This window comes from Anopheles bellator, chromosome X, assembly GCF_943735745.2.
Source record: "Anopheles bellator chromosome X, idAnoBellAS_SP24_06.2, whole genome shotgun sequence".
Taxonomy (NCBI): domain Eukaryota; kingdom Metazoa; phylum Arthropoda; class Insecta; order Diptera; family Culicidae; genus Anopheles; species Anopheles bellator.
The window spans coordinates 1,352,021-1,370,782 of record NC_071287.1 but is presented as its reverse complement, the minus strand read 5'-3'; the positions used below and the strand labels follow the sequence as shown (position 1 = coordinate 1,370,782).

Genomic DNA, 18,762 nt, shown 5'->3' with positions numbered 1-18,762 from the left:
GTTTGGACCACACTCGGAACTATTAGATCATCTTTTTCGGAATTTTCTGATAAAACCAACACGCCGAGTGCACGAAACAAAAAGCCACTGCTTCAAAATATTAGTTCATTGCACAGTAAATAAAACCAAAAAACAAACAAAGATGTATGAAATCGAAGTCATATATAATGTTATATTGTCAGTTAAATTGCAAAATTCGATCTCTTGACTGATTATAGTTTAAAATGTTATAATAGTAATAATTTGTTCTATCGAATTCCGATTCTTCAACGTACCCCGTACATACGCTACTACTATATTTTGCATAAATCTGGTTTTTAAATATTTTCAAAAATAAGTCGATGCTTGAAGGTATACAGATACATGGAAGTCAACTATCAAAGCAAACAACTTAGCAACTCGACCATCCTTTGCATCCTAGACTCGCCCCGCCTCTTTCTCTCATTTCATACTACTCAGTATATAGTTTTCTTTGTATTTTTTTTAGTTTAACTTGTCGGAAGAAAAGGCACCTGACCAAGACACGGTATACACTCCATCTGCAGCAGCTCCATCATGTACGCTGCTGTTGCTATGCGTACGAAAAGTAGCACCAATTTAATACGTTTAATACGATGGACAAAAGCTACAAGTACACTCCTGGCAAGCATTGCGCTTTTACAAACAGTAATATGATAATATAGTCCTAATAATCGGCGAGTTAACGCAAGAAGTAAATACTGGGCTAACGAAATGTACGCAGCCAATGTTGCCGCGAATGATACTACCTTTGATATATTTTTAAATCACTGCAGGATCTTACATTTTCTTTACATTCAACCGACTGTACGGCTTGCCACCGTGCTGCTCCCATTCGCGGTTAAACTCGTGTTCGAGTATCTCGGCGCCGCGCTTTCGTGTAAGGGCAGTCTCCTCCAGGCTTAGTTCGCACATTTGCATGTCGTCTTTGCCAGCGATCAGCAGGATCGGTGGTTTGTCTGCGTGCAGCTCCATTTGGCGTGCGACGTACTGGCCGTCGAAGTGGGCGAACCACAAACCACGCTTGTTGTCATCCCCCGCTCTATCGAAGGTCTCGGTACCGCCACCACCAGTAGACGGACGTACAAACGGAATGCGGAAGTAGCGATGGACGCTACCGGTCGGCACGACTTCCTGCCGTGGCGACAGCAACGGTGGCGAGCGGGTCGCTGAAGATCGGAGAAAGACAAATAAAGAAAAAATTACTAACCAACTAACCAACCAGTCTCTAGCAAAATGTCCTAGATCTGTTTACCAGCTTCCATGATGCTGCGTGGTGCTCGTTCGTTTTCGTTCATTATGGTGCGTTTACGGTTCTTAGCCTTCCAGGCATGATACACCTTCAACCGACGATGGAACTCATGGCGACACGCTTCCAGCAACTCGATGTCGCAGCTCGTGTTGATCGCATCTCTTAGCTCCGAATACTTCCATTTCGAAAGATCGTGCTTTTGCTTTTCAACAAGCTGCTGCTGAGCACGGATTGCTTCCGATCTGCCGGTGTAATAAGAAACAAAGTAGCATACGTAACGGCGACGTAAGTAAAACATGAGAAACAAAGAACAGGTAAGTACAGATCGAAAAACAGTCACCGCAAACGCAACAGCAATAGTTTACGCTTTTCAGCATTAGCGGTAATTCCACACCTCTCAAAAAACTAAAACTCAAGCGGAATTAGTTGCTGTTGGCGTATATCAAGGGGGTTGTAAGATGTGCCAGGGTTGGGAATGGAATTTGATAAATTGGAAAAGGACAAGATACAGCATCTTTGCGTACACAAACACATACACACACACGGTGAGCTGTGAAGTTTACTCTGTATTTACACATTTTTACAGCACGATTCCAGAGAATTTAGTCAATTTGGTAACAGTGTCTTATGTTTGGCCGCTGCCATTTGGCCAGAGCTTTTGCATTTTGCCAAATGTGTTCATTATACAATTTGCAGTGTTACAATTATGATGCTTCGTTTTGCCTTTTTTCAATAATAGATCTTTATTCAAAATTTTACCGAAAGTGTACCAAAAAAAAAACAAAAAAAAACGGATTCTGGCATTTTGTTACAGTTACTGCGTTTAAATTACGTGTGCTAGAAATTTGGACGATGGGAAACCGCCAAAGAGAGGTCTCGTAAAACCAAAAGAAATGACAACATATATAGAGAAGCGATCGGAAGTGGGTTTGGGTTTGTGGACGGGATAAAATGTTGAAAATTTACAAATGTACCTTATCAATCGATTTGCGTTGCCCAGGGGCGCGACTTCTGGAGTACCGCTAGAGTATTGGTGATTGAAGAACACGATGGAAACAAACAAAGAATGTTGTTTTTATAAATTGTGAGTGTGATCGTGTGGCAACAACGGTTTGCGATCGGCAAAACATGCTAAAATATTGTATTCTATGCATTGAAAATGAACCATAGAACATGAGTAACTAAACTGAAATTATGGAATGCCTAATAGTAAGTGTATTCTTAAGTAAATAAACAAAGAAACTAAAGTAGTGCTTAGCTCGTTGTTGCAGAAAATAGATTATAAACACAACCCAGGAAACCGTTACCCATTTTTACCAACACCCAATAAAGTAGTTGTTATTTTATTATATTATTAAGTGTATACTAAGTACCAATCATGACAGCTAATGCGAAACGTTTTTACAGGTGATTTATATCTTCGAAACAAAAACAAACAGAACAAAACGCATGAGAAGAAACATGATTTGAGGAATTAGACTATATACTTCGCAGATAATAGTGTTTGATGTTGTTTGATGAATTGTTGTGTTCAAAACGTAAATCATGATTAAGGAAAACTAGAAAAAATCGTGGGTGTTCAGATCGGAACGAGCAGAAACGATCAGAAAAGAGCAGAAACAAAATGCAATAATTGTGTTTAATATGTTCAATATGCAATGTGTCGTGAATCTAGCAAGTGGTGCAAACAGAGAACAGTAGGCTTCATACTTGCGCAGCGCGGGAGGACTCTCTTCAACCTGTCCATTTGATTCCTGCGCCAGACGTACGGCAAGCTCATGATCACGTCGTTCCTGCTCCAGCTGTTGTCTGTAATGTATATCTTCCTGTGCCTCTTTTTCCAGTTGGTCCTGAAAACGGATAAGTAGAAAGTGAACCATGATAACAAATAATAAATTTTTTATTCTTGTTATGTGTTTGTACCCATGAAAGCATTATTACTCAGATGTATGAGAAATGACTACTAACCTGAAGAGCAAGCGCTGCTTTACGATCCTCATTTTCCTGGCGCAAACGCCTCAGCTCCTCTTCCTTGCGGCGAGCCTCGATTTCCGCTTTTCTGCAAAATGAATTCAAACACTTATAACTGTGGGAGCGAGAAGCGATTTTTGAGTAACCACCTTTTTCTAGTTTCTTCCTCCTCTTGCTGGCGCCTCTCTTCTTCCTCCTTTCTGCGCTGTTCAGCTTCCAAGGCTAGTTTGATATTGTTTAGCCGTTCTTGCTCTTCGGCGTTTCTTTGCTCCTGTAGCTTCACGTTGATAAGCTTCATGTCTTCGTCGAAACGTTTCATAATGTTACTGTACTGCAGGTCGATGCTGGTAGCACTGATCACCGGGTTCGCCTTAATTAGTGCTATGGCTTCAGAAATCAGACCTTGAACGACTCGAATACGTTCCTGCATCCTATCCCGATCAGATGACCGCAACTGGCCTGCGATTGCGTGCATCTTGCCAAGATTGGCATTGATTGCCTTCACTTTAGTAATGCCCCGAAGCCTTACTTGGTGCTGTTTACGTGCCAGGTAGCCTCGGATCGTTTTCTGCAGCAATACGATACATTTCCCGCGGTAGATCATTCGGTTTTTGACTAAATTGAGGGAATAATGGATTTCATGAAGAATAAAACAAGAAACCGTTATTGTATGCTACATAAACTGAGACACTGAAGCAGTGGAAACGACACTCGTACTTTTGATCGCGCAAAGCGTCGCACGAATACTTTTTGTCCAGCGCGACCGCACCATCCAGCGTTTCACTTTCGCAACAATTGCTTTCAGATTTTCCGGATCCGAACGCATAATGCGATCAAACTCGACGAATTTGCCCGGTCGGAAAAATACTTTTGTGATGCCAAATTTAAAATCCGTTGAGTTAAGCCGCAACGAGTACAACATCGCCTCGCAGAAAGTGCGCGGCTGCAAGCGTGCCAGCTCCACCGGCAGATAGCTGCTGTACATGTTGTATAACTCAGTGAAAGGTACGCGCGAAGGGTAACCATATTCCATTAACTCCAATACCGAGTTTGTACCCGAATACTTCAGCTGGGCGAGCGCCAAACCTCCCTCGAACGCATGATCCGTCATGCGATTGTTCGGCTTGATGCATCGTATGAAGTTCGTTCCGTTACTACGCAGTTTCTCAAGCAGTTCGCTCAGTTGCGATTTGAACTTCGAGCCAACTGAGATGAAGGAAAGTTTGCCAACGTTTGCCGTAGTTGGTTTGCCGCCCCGCGACCCTCCGCTAAACAACGCGTTTAGGAGTGCATTTTCTGACTCTTGCACAAGGCTTTCCAGAGATGCGTGTAGTGCATCGTTGTTTTTCTCGATAAATTGGTTCTGAAATGTGACCCCACACAGCAACACCATTAATGACAGAACTTCGCAACATGAATATCAATAAAACACAACGTGTGTGTTCATAAAACACCTACCGTATTATAGCAGACGGCGCCTGCAAAATGACGGATCAAAAATCCTTCGTCATCACGCAGGGAACGGTGGGTTTTTAGGCGAGAGGCACGCGGTAGCGAAAGTCGATAATGGCCATTCCAGGCCGCATGAACCTCGGTAGTGAAATGAGAAAACGAGGGTCGCGGTAGCTTCGACTCCTCATCGAGCAAGTTGAAAATACCGTTCGATTTCGATTCTATCAAATCTGTCAAAAATAGAGACAAATGAATGCATTACTTCATAGGCACCGATCACACTATTTTTGATTTTAAACAAAACAAACTGTTTTTAGACTTATTTATGATAGATTCTTTTGTAACTCACAAATCATCACAAACGCTTACCAATAATATCCTGATTATCAGTGTACTTGATTTCGCGAACATTAAGCCCTTCCCGGGAATAAAGGAGCTGTTCAGCAGCGAGAATATTGTCGTTGAAAAATTTCTGCAACTTTTCGTTGCAATAGTTGATGCAGAACTGCTCGAACGAGTTGACCGTAAAATATTCTATGACAGACAAAATTGCATAACAATATAAGAAAAATATTAGAAAAAGAAGATACCAAATATTATACGTTTATATCTTTACCAAAGCCTGCAATGTCGAGAACACCGATGTAGTAGCTGGACGCTTGGAAGGGAATGTTCTGGTTGATCAAGGTGACAATATGGTCAAACAACTTGGAATACAGTGCTTTCGCGAGTGCATCCCGTGCACTGTTCGCTTCGTGCACTTTCAGTAACACCATGATAACGGTACCCTTTACGCCGCCGCCTTTGCTGGTCATCACCCGCGACATGAGCGCCTGACGTAGCTCTGACGCATCTAATCCGATCAGCCGAGCCGTCACTTTTAGTGATGCTTCCGACTCCTGCATGATCCGGCAGCCACCCTTCATGTCCTCCGGGTTCTCCTCGAAGCGTATGTTTCCGAGGTGCAGCACGGCTGCCACCAGAGAGTAAATTTGGATGCGCTCAGCTTCACTCAGACCGAGTCTCCCAAGTGCTTCTTCTAACTGGCGAAAGTCTTCGTAATCGTCCAGTACCGGATCGCGCAGTGGTCCTTTTTTCAGGTGGATCCGAGATTTACAAGACTCTGACACCGCCGCCTCAGTTTGTGCACGCGTGAAATACTGCGTACAGCCTGCCAGGTAACGGTAGTCGTCTGGTCGCGTTAGGGCTAACTTCTCACGCAAGGCGGGTGGCGCCCCTGCACACAGTAAATAAAACACGTGATAGTTCCGTTCGTCCGGACTCTGCGTGCAGATGCGACTTTTCTCCAACAGATAGTGCGAAATATGACCACCGACCACTTGGCAGTGTCGGTCATAGTGAACCTCGATAAATTTTCCGAAGCGAGAGCTGTTGTTGTTGCGCGTTGTTTTCGCGTTACCGAAAGCCTCGAGGATCGGGTTAGCGTCGAGGATTTTTTGCTCGATTGGACCGGCCGCACTACCCGAATCGCAAAGAAATTTGAGCAGGTACTTGGTGCTCTCCGTTTTACCGGCTCCCGACTCCCCGGACACTATGATCGACTGCGACATTTTCAGGGTGCGCATGTCGCGAATTGCTTTGTCAGCTGGTTTTGCGATGAAAAGAGAATACAGCAACAACATGAGAGTACGCTGATTACGCATTAGATGAATAAAACCCTTACCGATAGCATACACATGAGGTGTCAATTCTCCGATTGATCGTCCACTGTAACGTTTGAGGGTCTCGTGAGAGTACAAACCAGAGATCTCTTTGTACGGGTTGACTGCAATCAGAATATGCGCCACATATGTCTGAAAATTAAACAAAAACCGAATGAATAAAAATGAAGGCGATATCAAACCATAACTGCACCTCACATAAATTTTGTCTTTGTAGTACCGGTTCCGAATGTTATCCAACAGTGTGGCCTCGTTGAGAAAAAGTAGTTCACCTGTCAAGGTTGAGAAAAAAATGTGTAACAAGAAATGTCTGGAAAGAAAACAAAGTGGTGCAAAGAAAAATCTTACAATTGTCGTCGTGGTCGGAGGGAAGCTCACAAGAAGGAAATATGTCTTCCGGCATACAGCTTCGCTTCGGCAACTTGCTGTTAAGAGGTTGAACCTCATATTCGGTACTTCCGATTTCAGTGATGCGACCCTGCACGTAACCATCTTGTATATCGCGTGCCCAGACCAGCTGAGAATCCATTTTACGACCGCATGCAGACGAACCGAACAGATATATCGGGATTGGTGCTGTATGAAGATTCCTAAACGTAAACGTTCCACAGTGTTACTTTCCTCCAATTCGCAGCAATAGGAAAATGTTCATAAACGCAAATCGTCAGCAAGTAGAGCCAAGAATGTACCAGAAGATGTTTTGATTAACGTTCGTCGTGTATGTGTTATGCTACATCGTTTTGTTTTCCGAACGACCAATATCGTGCCGTATCGGATGAAGACGATAGAAAATAGGATCATCATTATTTCACAACATCAGTGGTAAATTTTACATTCAATAACACACTAAAGTGCGTAAGCTAAATTGTGTTTTCTATTATTGTATCAAATAAAGAACTCCTTTGAATTTGCCGAAACGAAACTGGACGAAACTGTATGGAGTGCGTCTTCCTGTACGCTGTGTTGAGCTGAAACCAGTGCATCTTTTTTCTGGTGTCTCGATCGACGCCATTCTAGTCAAATAAAGATAGAAATGGGGAGCCGTCATCATAAAAACACCTCACGCGTTTTCTCTACATACATTCCGCTATCAAGTGTGTAATGAATCGATAACAAAAATGAAAATTGTGGAAAGCAAATCAAGAGTTGGAGGAAAACAGTCACGATCGCTACCTCGCTCCTCCGCAATCCGTTACGCCACCCACCCTCTCTCTCTTTTTCTCTCTATTAGCAAAACCACAGCGTAAAAGATTAAAAAAGAGAGAAATGTATCAAAAGAGAAAGTATCATCTAAAGCAACTCGAAATGGGTTGCAAGACTTCACGCATTTATTTGACCTTACACAGTCGTATAACTCCTATTTAGTTGATTACTAGGAGCACCGAACCATGGCTAGAGAAAGTCAAACGGAAAAATATATGGGATTGCCGAAACCATTAAATAACAATAAACGATGTAACTAAAGGTTATCACCAACACAAAAGTGTGTTGCAAAAGCGTTCATTGTATTGTGCATGTTGTGTATTGTTTCACCATGTTGCACAACTTCAGAAAAAGATTGAGTTTCTTAAGAGCACTTAACGCCTTGTGCCAACATCAAACAGTTATGATTTCACCGCGAACCCACATCCCCACTGCATACGTTGTTCCCCTGTCACTGAGACAGGGGCGCTTTTCACAGTGAATCACCGACGCGGATAATACTGGTGTTATCAATAACGGAAACCAAACTATGGTGTTGTTTTATTGAACCATAACTTACTCGTAAGGGCACATAAAATAAGCTACCACTCACAACCACTTCATCGACTTCAAGGACCATGTATGAAACCATGACCAGGAATACCGACCAAACTTTCCAGACTTGTTCCAATGATCACGACCAACGTGACAATCCAGATGAAGCGAGCGGTGTTAGTAGGAAACATGAACACGTGAACTTCGACCTAGCGAGAAAACCAACGGTGGTCGACCGAAACCGTGGCTGACGAGCTGGACTGTTTTCTCTGTGTTTCAGTATCGAACTGCTTACCAGCTGTATTAGCCGGATGATCGTCGACAATGATCACCCGATGGTCGCGTTTGCGGCAAGCACTGGGCAAGCCTAAGGGGTGGTGCGTATGACAACATCAATCATATGGTTGATACGATTGTAGTACCTATTCTGCACAAGTAAACCGACACACGACAACAAAATGATCGTGATCATGGTTCCCGTTGCTTTGAAAGTTGCCTTTAAACACTGGTGGTATGCAGTGAAGCTAGGGCACGAGTGACCGGCACACTGTCATCCGGCATTTGGTCCACTTTGTGACCAAGCATATCGGCGGCAGCACCCTCCGGAAGACATACGCTCGGTGAAGTTTCTGTAATGTTATTACGATAGTTTGCATTGCGAATGTGGAATGCATATAAAAGAAATTCTGCTCTGGATGTAATAGGATCGGTTTTGTTGTATAATTTTGTGTATGAGAATGCACTGCATGACGGTAATTAAATAGGAAGGGGGACGTAATGATACTTTGAATATTCATGGATTTTGATTTCAGATAATTTGCGACCAAGGTAAGGTAAACACCGTACCTTTTTTGTTTAAAACGGTCTAGGACAAGCTCTGCCAATGACTAGTTTTCCAATATTTCCGCATGAAAATATTACAAAATCTCGTGAAAAGTAGGTAAAAGTTGTACGTCGTTAATAACGTACAAAAGGTTTGGATTAATTTGCTCAATTAAAAAAAACCTTTCAATGCTGAAACCCTTCAGATTCTGAAATCCACAGATATGCAACGGCATTGCTGCCGGGAGCATTGTTCTCTGAAATGGAAGAGGTCGGTTAGAAGAAGGACCGACAAACAAGCGCGAAAATCGTCGGGGCACACCACGTCACTTTGTTGCTGGCATGCGTGTGCTTCTGCTGTTGCCTGCAAGTTCACCTTTGTAATGGACCGTGGCTTCAAAGTTACAGAAAGCAACAGAGCCTAACATTGCATTTGGTGCAGAGTAAGACCGGTCGGCGGTTGTAGCCGAATAAGAAGAATGCATCATGGCTATAAGATCGGATCCATAGCAAATCATGGTTTTGAAGTCTGACATTTCCGTTCTGTATCGGTCTGTCAGCAGAAAGAAATGAGGAATCAAGTGGATGCTATCATATCTACTTTACGCCGAAGGGCGATAAAGAGCAGCATTTCGTGACTTCTTATCATCAAGTGGACGGTGGTTTTTTACCATCAAGGTAAGACAGCGGAACTAACACCTCTCCAAGACTAAGCGACACCCGAGCGTGTACAACACACCATGCAGTGATGGTGGCATTGGCTAATTGGCTCAGGATCGTCGGTAATTTTGTAGTTACTACTGTAATTTTGTTGATTCTAATAATACACCGTTGATGAAGGAGTCGATAAGGCCCGTCGTTGTCACACAGCTGGCCTGGGTTCGATTCCAGAATCCGGCGAGGCCGGGCTTTTGGCGCGGGGCTCACAACCCCGGCCGTAAAAACACAATGTTACAGCAAGCAACAGAGAAAAACATTGTTTTTTTTTGCAGGCCAAAACCGCCCAGTGGTTGTAATTGCCAGATAACTATTAATACAGCGGTTACGGTTGTTAGGAAACGAACATATAAGCCACCGCTATGTATCGCCCGGACTTCAAGTAGGCAAGCTGCAGCCGTAGGCTAGTAGGCAACTGACTTTAATGTTGGATTAATTGAGTTAACAAACATATATTATGGTCTTGTTTCTCGGAAACAATCGCTACAAGAGACAGGAAAGTACATGATGTTTGTTACGTGGCTAAAATTCTCTCTGGGAAAGCGGGTTCAATTACCTGCGACTATTTTCCCTGTCAGGTGCTCCTGCGGTAAGGTGTTCTAGCCGACCACTCACTAATTTAATGGTTCGCACTACCGTGACATTCGAGTTAAGTCAGACCGCCGGTGTCGAGAATCCACGTAGCACAGTTCCCGTATCTGTTTGCAACCGGAGGAAAAAAAGTTTTGCGTTTGTGTATGTTACGCCCAATACATTGCAAGTTTGGGGCAGTAGCAGCTGCCGCCAACGTTGCCATACAAGCGTGGGGTTTATGAATAGGGCTCCTCCCGTCGTGCATCGGCACAGAAACCGTTTCCGGGTAAATGGGTTTGGGGAAATTGTGTTATAGTTGCGTTGTAGTGGTGGTGCTGCTGCTGCTGCTGGTAATTGATTGTTATAAGAGCGATTCTCGCTAGGCGGCACACACACGCTCCCATGCATTAACCTGGCCGCATGCACATCAAGCCACCCACCCACTTCCGCACAAACGAAAGCACACACTCGAATGGAAGGGATGGTTTCTTACTCGCCCGCAGCATACCCAACAGCAGATCCTTGCGAACGATGAATATTATCTTCGGTTCGTTCTTCCCATTTGCCGTTTGACTGCTTCAAAGGTGTACCGTATCAAAACACCGAAAGCGATACTAAACACGACGGCGACCCCACATTGGACAAATTTGAACCGTTTCTAAATTACGTACGACACCGCACAAGCCGCTGTCCGATGTCTTTACTTTGATGTAAGATTTCAATTCGATGTGATTTGCTTGCTAATTTATACCAGAGGGGATTCGTTACCAGCAGCTGGAAGTACGGAAGCGCTTCGATCACCGTTCCTCACTGTCTCACTCCACACCGTTTGACGGTTCAGGGCCTACTGAAAAAGATGCGTCTGGAAGGAGAATATGGCACACGTAGCGTTATGGAAATTGCACTGCATCATCAACACACCTACGCCGGCACCGTTACGACGCGTCTGTCAGTTAGTTACTATAGAGATCCTGGAGTAACGAAGCGCGATCCGATTTTCCTTGTGATGTTGAATTTGCCTTCGCCTAGTGAGAATATCTGATCGAAAGAAATGTTACACCACATAGCAAACGAAAAACAAACTAATTGATTAAACTTTATATGTATGGCAAAGGTGATTTTTTAAATCTCTTCTTAATTTAAGGTTCTCCCGTATCGGAAGCAAAAGAAAATATTTGAGAGAAGTTGTTGTTGCGTTTTGTTTACAACCTTAGTTCCTCTATAATTGCCTTAGCGTCCACGAGTGGCCGTGCGTTACGTTACACCACAGTCAATTGGCAACACTTGGTTCTTTCTTTGGAGCTAAAGAAAAACTCCTCTTTATGCTTTATGTTTTTGTGTAGTTGAACCAAATAAATATTCTTTTTGAAGGTTCATTTTAACGGTTCAACGAAATTCGCCTAGGAAGGTGTGAACAGGTGTAGTTTATTGACAGCTGCAGTATCGAATCCGGGATCATAAACGACGGTGTGGCTTCGGCGAGTATTGTTTATCTCGTAAGTTCAGCCGGAATGATGAAATTAGAAACCCATGTTCGCTATTCGTCCGTTTTGCTGTCCCGGTCCCACTGGAAACACAATTTTCGGAACCGATTCTCAGCAAAAAACGTTAAAGTTCTGTTTCACCCAGGCATATGGACACAGCCTAACGCACTCACTGATAACCTAATGAATAATGTGTCTTTCCGTTGCAGTGGCGTGTTTGACCAAAACCAACCCGCTAAAACAAATGGATGGCTAAAACACACCGATGACTCTACAACATAGGTTTAGTCACTGTCGTAATCGTTGCCCTTTCGGCAAGTTGCGTTCAATGGTCGGCGGCTTTCCTCATCGGACCCGTACATTACCTCCTCGTCCGAATCGTTGGTCATCGAGAACGTGGGATTATCCTTGGCGATTGTGGGCTCTGCGAGAAGTACAAAGGCAAACGGGACTGTATTGAGACTGACTCAGCGACCGTTTAGAGTTGGGCGCAGAGACGTACCGTGAATGGCCGGACCACTGGGTGCGTAGGCGTAAGCCATAGCGTAGATGTAAAAGTTCAGTAATCCGTAGAAACACATAAATTGAGCTGAACTCTTATACGTCGTGGACAACTGCGCCGTAAAATTGTCCTCCAACGGGTCGAAGCCGAAATGCTGCAGCGTTACGATCAGTGTGATCGACAGAACAATCACCATCAACAGCGTGAGAAACTTCAGGCGCATATCTGTAACGCAAAAGAGGGTACGACGAGTTTAAACCGACGGCACCAACAGTTGGCTAAAATGTTTACTTCTTACCAAAGTATGGCATCGAGCGTAGTTCCGAATAGGCTTTCAGAATTAACAGACCCAAGTACAGCAAGTACATGGCACCGGCGATTGAGACGAATACCTTTAAACCCTGCAAATGGGAAGGAACGATGTGTGAATACCATCCATGAGTTGAGCCGCATCATCTTCGCATACATTGTAGTTTTCCGAATCATCGAAGTGGCTGTAAGTGGGATCGTTCAACTCGTCGCACTTTTCCCAGATGCTAAGTACTACTCCACCGAGCCAGATTGGTAGAACTACAATCAGTTTCGGAAGATAGAAGATTAAAAACTTGCGCTCATTTTGCCGCATCCCATGATAGACGCATAGCCAGAACGTCAGGATGGCGCACAGGAAGGTGGCCTGCATCAGCGCGTTGGTCATCCCAGGAAACCAACTGTTCGCGATAAAGATGAGTGGAAAGATGGGGTCTGTATAGTAGAAAACACGAGCAAAAGATTGTTTTGAATTATAAAACATTTGCTTTAGGCAGAAAGTCGAAATCAAAACGTACTGTTAAAGAGCAGCAGCAGTGGAAGGAGTATTGAGAGCCACTTCTGCTCAATCGACCAGTCGCATAGCGGAAAGCGACGTAACGCGTGCGCGAACCAACAGCTGACAATGAACGTAAAAAGGACGAATATGAACCGGAACCATATCTCGATCTGCGTGAAGGCCGGATTATACGACTTAAGGTAGAACTCTACGGTGTGAATGGTGTAGCGCTGGTGGAACGCTTCCAGCCCGTAGAACCGCACAGTGAGGATGTAGTGGGCGTAGTCCAGAAATCCAATGTGCAACACAGTGAACTCGGCGCAGTCCTGATCGCTGCAGCTGAGATGTCGCGTACGGTTCTTTAACTGAACAGCCGCGCCATTTGTGCCCGCTCCACGCACTGGCATTGGTTTATGGTCCGCCGAAAGACCCGCAATCTGCACGTTTACATGGAACCGTTTGTCGAACATCTCGTCGTCCGTATTGTCAGTCGTCAACTTTGCAATAATCCACAATTGTTGCGAGTAGGTCGTCATTAGCGGAGTGTGTATCACGAACGGGCCACGTGCAAGATAGCTTAAATCAGTACTGCTCCTACCGGGTCCACCTTCATCGCTCGCGTTTGACAGCAGCGCATTACCATTCACCTGTGTCATCACCGTGATCGGTGGACCTGCGAGCCCGATGAAGATGGCAAGTCCGAAGCACGCGAAAAATGCCAAAAACACGGTTGCAAATTCGCGCTTGTTCATCGAGTAGAGACGCATGTGGACAGACCGTTCGCACCGGTCATGATGGTAGGCCGGCGCGATATATTTGTTGAACTCACTAAACAAATCGCTAAACTGGGCCAGGCTTTGACGGAAGCGCACGCAAATACCGCTCGGTGTAGCGTACGAGTAGCTGATCTTCGACGGGTCTTCCGGAACATTCGGTGCAGTGGTTGCCATGGTAAAGGTGTTCCAGAAGCCACCCCGTACAGTATTGAAGTTATTTTGCGTAGTTACACAGTGGTCGTATGTTGAACTTCTATTCGATGGACTTTTGGTTTATGAGGGGTGCGGTACAGTTCACAGGTGAAAGGCGTTTCGGTCACAGGCACCTCCACTTTATTTACATCTTATTTGGTCCCTGTTGACCAAAGCTGCTCGTTCCGAGACCAAGCACGCCGGTTATTCCCAACACAATTGACGATGGACATAACAACACCAGCACAATAGTTGCAGTAGAACTATTTAATACACTTCCAGCTGGTATGGTCTGTTTGTGTTTGGCGAGAGCTGCCAAGCAAATACCATGGTAGACCAAAAGAAAATAAAAAACTCGCGTGGTTCGGAATGCGCATGCGAGTTGCAATGGAACATGATGCATCGTGCTGGGCACAAACGCCAAAACAATCTGTGTTTGAATACACAGCCGGTGTTCATCGTTCGTACACCGAACTCGTGCTTCAGAACCGCCAGCGTGATACCACCTTTTTGGGAGATGGGGTTGCGGGACAGTTCATCGCAGGCGTGACGTGCAGCACGCCATGGCGCTCAGGCAGGCAGAACAATTAGCACGTGTTGCCTCAATCCTCACATTCTAGGAACACGTGGACGCAGCATAGAAGGACGGGACGAACGTCAGGTACGAGGACCAAACAAACCAGGCCCCTGCGAAACGTCAGATCTAGTCGCTTAGGACGTTGCGAAATGGCGCTGTTCGATTGTGAGGTGTTCTACCGGTTTTCTAGGTGATTCTAGGCGACGGCGATGCTCGTATGCCGTGGCTGCAGCAGTGACTTGGACTGGCCAATACAAGGCGCTGCCGAGAAATACCACAATACCACGCTGGCGAGATGATTCCGATTGCTGTCGGGTTCTTAGGTACCGCCACATCAACCAACACCAAGGAATCCGCCTTTCAGGGCAAAAGCCTAGCCTTTCAGTTCAGGTACTGCAAGACATTTGGCAAGATTCAGGCATTTAACTCGGCGAGCTGGACCGCAATCGGCGCGGCCCTCCAATGGAGAGGAACACCGGTGGCGCGGCGGATGCGGGTATTTGGTCAATACTTCGTATTTGGAGACAGCTGTTGGTGTAGCCGTGAGCCGGTGCCGGTGTCTTCCAGGTGTGGCCTAGCCTATTGTCGCCTGCGACTGTACACTTCCTAATTCATGAGTGTAAAATAAATCTCTCTTCTTCGTGAGACTTCGTACCGATTACATGTGTTTTGTTCCTCCTCAATTGTGTGGGAAACTCTTCAACTGCGCCAACACGACGACATCCAGCACATCGGAGAAGTCCATCGGAAGCGGAGGCCGGGTGGATTATCGGGTTTGCCGACGCCATGCTGCTGCCCGTTAACCGTTAACTCCACCGCAGGGTGCGACGATCGATACTGAGCGGTCAATATACGCAGCCTACCAATAGCCAAGGGATGACCGAGGGGCGTAACAGAGAAGTTTTTCCCGCCTTGGGAACAACATGAAAAAAGGGGATCATTTTAAAAATTCGTTCTTGTTTCGTACACCAAAACATCACACCATTCGCATATGAACAGAGTATTCGATTGCATGAATATTGGACACTGCAGTTAACGGAAAGACAACGTTTAGAGTTTAACTTATATTGGTAAGTTTGTTTTCATCTTTATTGTCTGACTTGGTACGCTTCAGCATAGTTTTTGCTAACTTCTGGTAATGAATAGCATAGAAAAGTTTTCTGGTCGTTTGTGTGTGTGTGTGTGTGTGTTCCTTCTTTGTAATTGTTTTGTATGTGTTTTTCTCGTTCGTTCACCAGATTTGTTGTTCGGTTGTGATTTTCTTGTAACGCAGGATTGTAACAAGTCAAATTATTTAGTAACACATAAAGAGACTTTTGACTGCGTATTTTTAAATACTTCTGTTGTATATGTGTATATTGTATAGGAGAGATAGAGTCCTACCCTCTCCCCCCCCCTTTTCACTCTCTCTCTCTCTCTCTCTCTCTCTCTCTCTCTTTCTATTTCTTTCTTAATTTTTCCTTCTTCATTTCTTTCTATATTGGTTTCTGTTGCCTTTCCTGTGTTGTGTGTGTTGCCATCTGTTGGTTGTTATATGTTGGTTTCCGTTGTGTTTCCTGTTTGTTCTACCTAAGTTTCGTCATTGGTTGTTGACGTTAATTTTTTGGAATGATCAGTTTTATGTTGTTTTTTCTATTCTCAATATGTGTTTTTTTCGGATTTTGTTGCATGTTTCGCTTCGCACGTTTAATCCTTTAACTTTCTTACATTACTAGAATTGAAAGAAAATGGCCGTTGAAATAGTCGATTGAACAAAGCGAAATTTAGTTTCGTTGCATGCTCTTCCGTGCGTATTGTGTGTGGTGGGTTTACCATCTTTAGCTTCACGAATGTTTGGTTTTATAGAAATGTGTAACAATAGGTATACTGCACTTTGACACTCGCTGGCCCCTTCGTTCACTGTTCGTGCCATCTCTCCGCTCGTTAAGTGCTCGCTTAATTTAAATGTTTAAATATACTATGTTTAACAGTTTTGAATAGTGCGCAGGGAGGCGTCTACCGGATGATGTAGTGTTGCCTGGTTTCCCTTGCTTTCGCCTACCGTGGCGTAAACCTTACTTAGCAACTTTCAAAGCATTCGTCCGTTCGTATGGGCTCCCGCAACCGTTTCTTGTTTCACATGAATTTCCATAGCTAAAATAATTCCGGTTTGATAAATCACTAATTCATAAGCTTTGACAATGTAAATTCAATAAAAGACACTATTTTTATATATATTTGATGTTGTCACGTTGTTGACGTTGTGAACCCCTTTCTCACTGCACAGCTTCTATTCTTCCCTTGGAATCGTCACGGTAGTTCCTAGCTACCCACCGGCTCCGGCTCCCACCGTCACTCTTTTCCGACATTAACAGTTGTTGGCGAGCGCCGATTGGGCCATCTTTCGTGGCCAGCATCGTTCTGCTGCTCGCAATTGTTATATACTAAAAACTGGAGTTTCTTCTTCGTTTCCCTTAGACGGACAGGACCATTTGTAGTTCAAAGAAAACAGCAAACCGTAGCTTGCCCTTTGGATTATTTTGTTGTTTTGCTTTGCTTAATGGTAGTGGTGGTGTTGCGTGTATATAAATCTCATATTCAGCTGTTTTGTAACACAAACGTGTAATCGCTGTAATTACTCGGTATAACGCTATCTTCTTCTACGCCTTTCTACGCCACTGCTCGCGCTCGCTTTCTTGGCGGTTTCATTCCCAGTTCCCAGCGAAGAACTTAGCCGCTCTTCGTACGTGGCTCGGGTGTCTCGCTACATCCGTTTCGATAGTTCGTTGTTTCGCACGCTCTTGTTGGGCATAGCTATACTCCGCATTGTTCGGGTTTCTTAAGTGATATTCAATAGGTATTAATTTTCTCGAATGTTAGTTAAATTTTATTTTTTTTCTTCTTCAAATTTTAATCATGTGTATGAGTTGTGTATGAGTTGTGTTGCGTGTTGTGTGTTTGTGCGTGCGTGGTCGTGTGTGTGTGTGTGCGTATGTTTGCTTGTACATCTGATTAGAATGGTTCACTTGCTAATGGTATTTACAAGTAGTGACTAACTAGTATAGGTTTTGCTTTAATTCCTCCCCCGACCCGGTAAGTTTAAACTCCGCATCCGCTCGTTACCGCGAAAAAATTAACAAGATTTAAGCATTCCAAGGGGTTTTAAAAACACCTCACGGCCCTAGAGAGAGAGAGAGATAGAAAGATGTATGCTCCTGCCAGTGATCGGGTAGCTGATCGACGATCCGCGTCACCGCGTCTCCCTGGTGAAAATAGTCAATTATCTTTTTTTCGCTTCTTTTTCTCCATATTGTTTCTGGGATCACCTCACGCTCACCTACCCTCCAAGCTTGGCGGCTCGACTCTTTCGTTCCGCTGGAATTTTCGCTTCGTCCTTAACGTGCTGTTACTGTATTCGTCCCACTCAAACACACCCGGTGCAAAACACGCATGCACGGGCTCAGCCTGGGCTCTCGGGGTTTGTTTTTCTTCTTCTTTCTACTACTTTGTTTGCTCCCGTTTAACCCCATTCACCCCGGACGTACGGTACGTACCGTGCCCGTGCCGTGCCGGGTAACGGGAGTGTCACGCGCACCCTTGTGGCTCGCCTCGACCAGTCTCTTTTAAGTGGTAGTATTGGTAGTAGTTGTAATATTATTATCATTATTATCAGTATTTGTATTAATAGTTTTAGTATTCTTATATTTTTATTATTTAGTATTAGCATCAAAGTGTTTAAGTCCGCCGTGAAACCTTTCTATATAAGTGTGCGATCAGCCGCCATCAGCCGAACGGGCTGTGTAACGGGCGACCGTCGCTGGGGCCTTTGTTTCTATGAGCCACACGCACGCACTGTGCACACCACAATGGTGCACGAACCAGTGTGTCTGTGTGTGCGTATGTGTGTCTGTACTACTAACTAAGAAAACAAAATACAGTCTGCGGCTCGCGGGTCCGCAGGGCGCAGGGCTGCTCGGATACGGGGCGCCCCTTCTTTGCGTTTTTTTTTTTGCTTCTGTTACTACAGTAGTCCTACCCTTCCCTTCCGGCCACGCTTCCAGACCAGTGGCTGTTCCTGACCCTGAAGCCCTCTCCGTGGTCCAGCTTCAATTAACAGCTCAGCTCTCCATTTTGTGGGTGGGTGTCGCATCCTTATCGTCCCAGTAGAGTGTGCATAGCGTAGTGACTACACAGGTCCTCATTATAGTACAAAATGCCAA

At 44.7% G+C, this 18,762-nt stretch overlaps 2 protein-coding genes across 4 annotated transcripts; both read right to left on the bottom strand.

The window, feature by feature from the left end:
• Positions 1-163: 163 nt before the first annotated feature.
• On the bottom strand, positions 164-11,046 carry LOC131213692 (myosin heavy chain 95F). 2 transcript variants are annotated; one of them, XM_058207795.1, is made up of 14 exons: positions 10,993-11,046; positions 6,724-6,965; positions 6,574-6,647; positions 6,378-6,507; positions 5,310-6,299; positions 5,063-5,227; positions 4,700-4,923; positions 3,959-4,604; positions 3,391-3,856; positions 3,239-3,329; positions 2,981-3,120; positions 2,245-2,292; positions 1,274-1,512; positions 164-1,187 (listed from the first exon to the last, which is right to left on the bottom strand). In XM_058207795.1, the coding sequence occupies exons 2-14, from the start codon at positions 6,902-6,904 to the stop codon at positions 799-801; spliced, it is 3,783 nt and encodes a 1,260-aa protein (XP_058063778.1). In that variant the 5' UTR covers positions 6,905-6,965; positions 10,993-11,046; the 3' UTR covers positions 164-798. The 2 variants fall into 2 exon arrangements, with proteins under 2 accessions (XP_058063778.1, XP_058063779.1); XM_058207796.1 differs by lacking the exon at positions 2,245-2,292.
• Positions 11,047-11,637: 591 nt separating this feature from the next.
• On the bottom strand, positions 11,638-14,278 carry LOC131213358 (transmembrane protein 181). Of its 2 annotated transcripts, none has more exons than XM_058207385.1 (5): positions 13,038-14,278; positions 12,677-12,954; positions 12,509-12,611; positions 12,211-12,435; positions 11,638-12,132 (listed from the first exon to the last, which is right to left on the bottom strand). In XM_058207385.1, the coding sequence occupies exons 1-5, from the start codon at positions 13,966-13,968 to the stop codon at positions 11,993-11,995; spliced, it is 1,677 nt and encodes a 558-aa protein (XP_058063368.1). In that variant the 5' UTR covers positions 13,969-14,278; the 3' UTR covers positions 11,638-11,992. The 2 variants fall into 2 exon arrangements, with proteins under 2 accessions (XP_058063368.1, XP_058063369.1); XM_058207386.1 differs by having other exon boundaries at positions 11,638-12,159; positions 12,226-12,435.
• Between the last annotated feature and the right edge of the window lie 4,484 nt (positions 14,279-18,762).

Excerpts from the sequence above, each read along its gene's own strand:
- LOC131213692 (XM_058207795.1), bottom strand. The coding sequence starts at position 6,904 with ATGGATTCTCAGCTGGTCTGGGCACGCGATATACAAGATGGTTACGTG. Across the intron at positions 6,300-6,377 it reads ACCTCATGTGTATGCTATCG|CTGACAAAGCAATTCGCGAC; the intron begins GTAAGGGTTTTA and ends TCGCAAAACCAG. Across the intron at positions 5,228-5,309 it reads TCTCGACATTGCAGGCTTTG|AATATTTTACGGTCAACTCG; the intron begins GTAAAGATATAA and ends TGTCTGTCATAG.
- LOC131213358 (XM_058207386.1), bottom strand. The coding sequence starts at position 13,968 with ATGGCAACCACTGCACCGAATGTTCCGGAAGACCCGTCGAAGATCAGC. Across the intron at positions 12,955-13,037 it reads ACTGCTGCTGCTCTTTAACA|ACCCCATCTTTCCACTCATC; the intron begins GTACGTTTTGAT and ends TCTACTATACAG. Across the intron at positions 12,160-12,225 it reads TTACGCCTACGCACCCAGTG|TCCCGTTTGCCTTTGTACTT; the intron begins GTCCGGCCATTC and ends GTCTCAATACAG.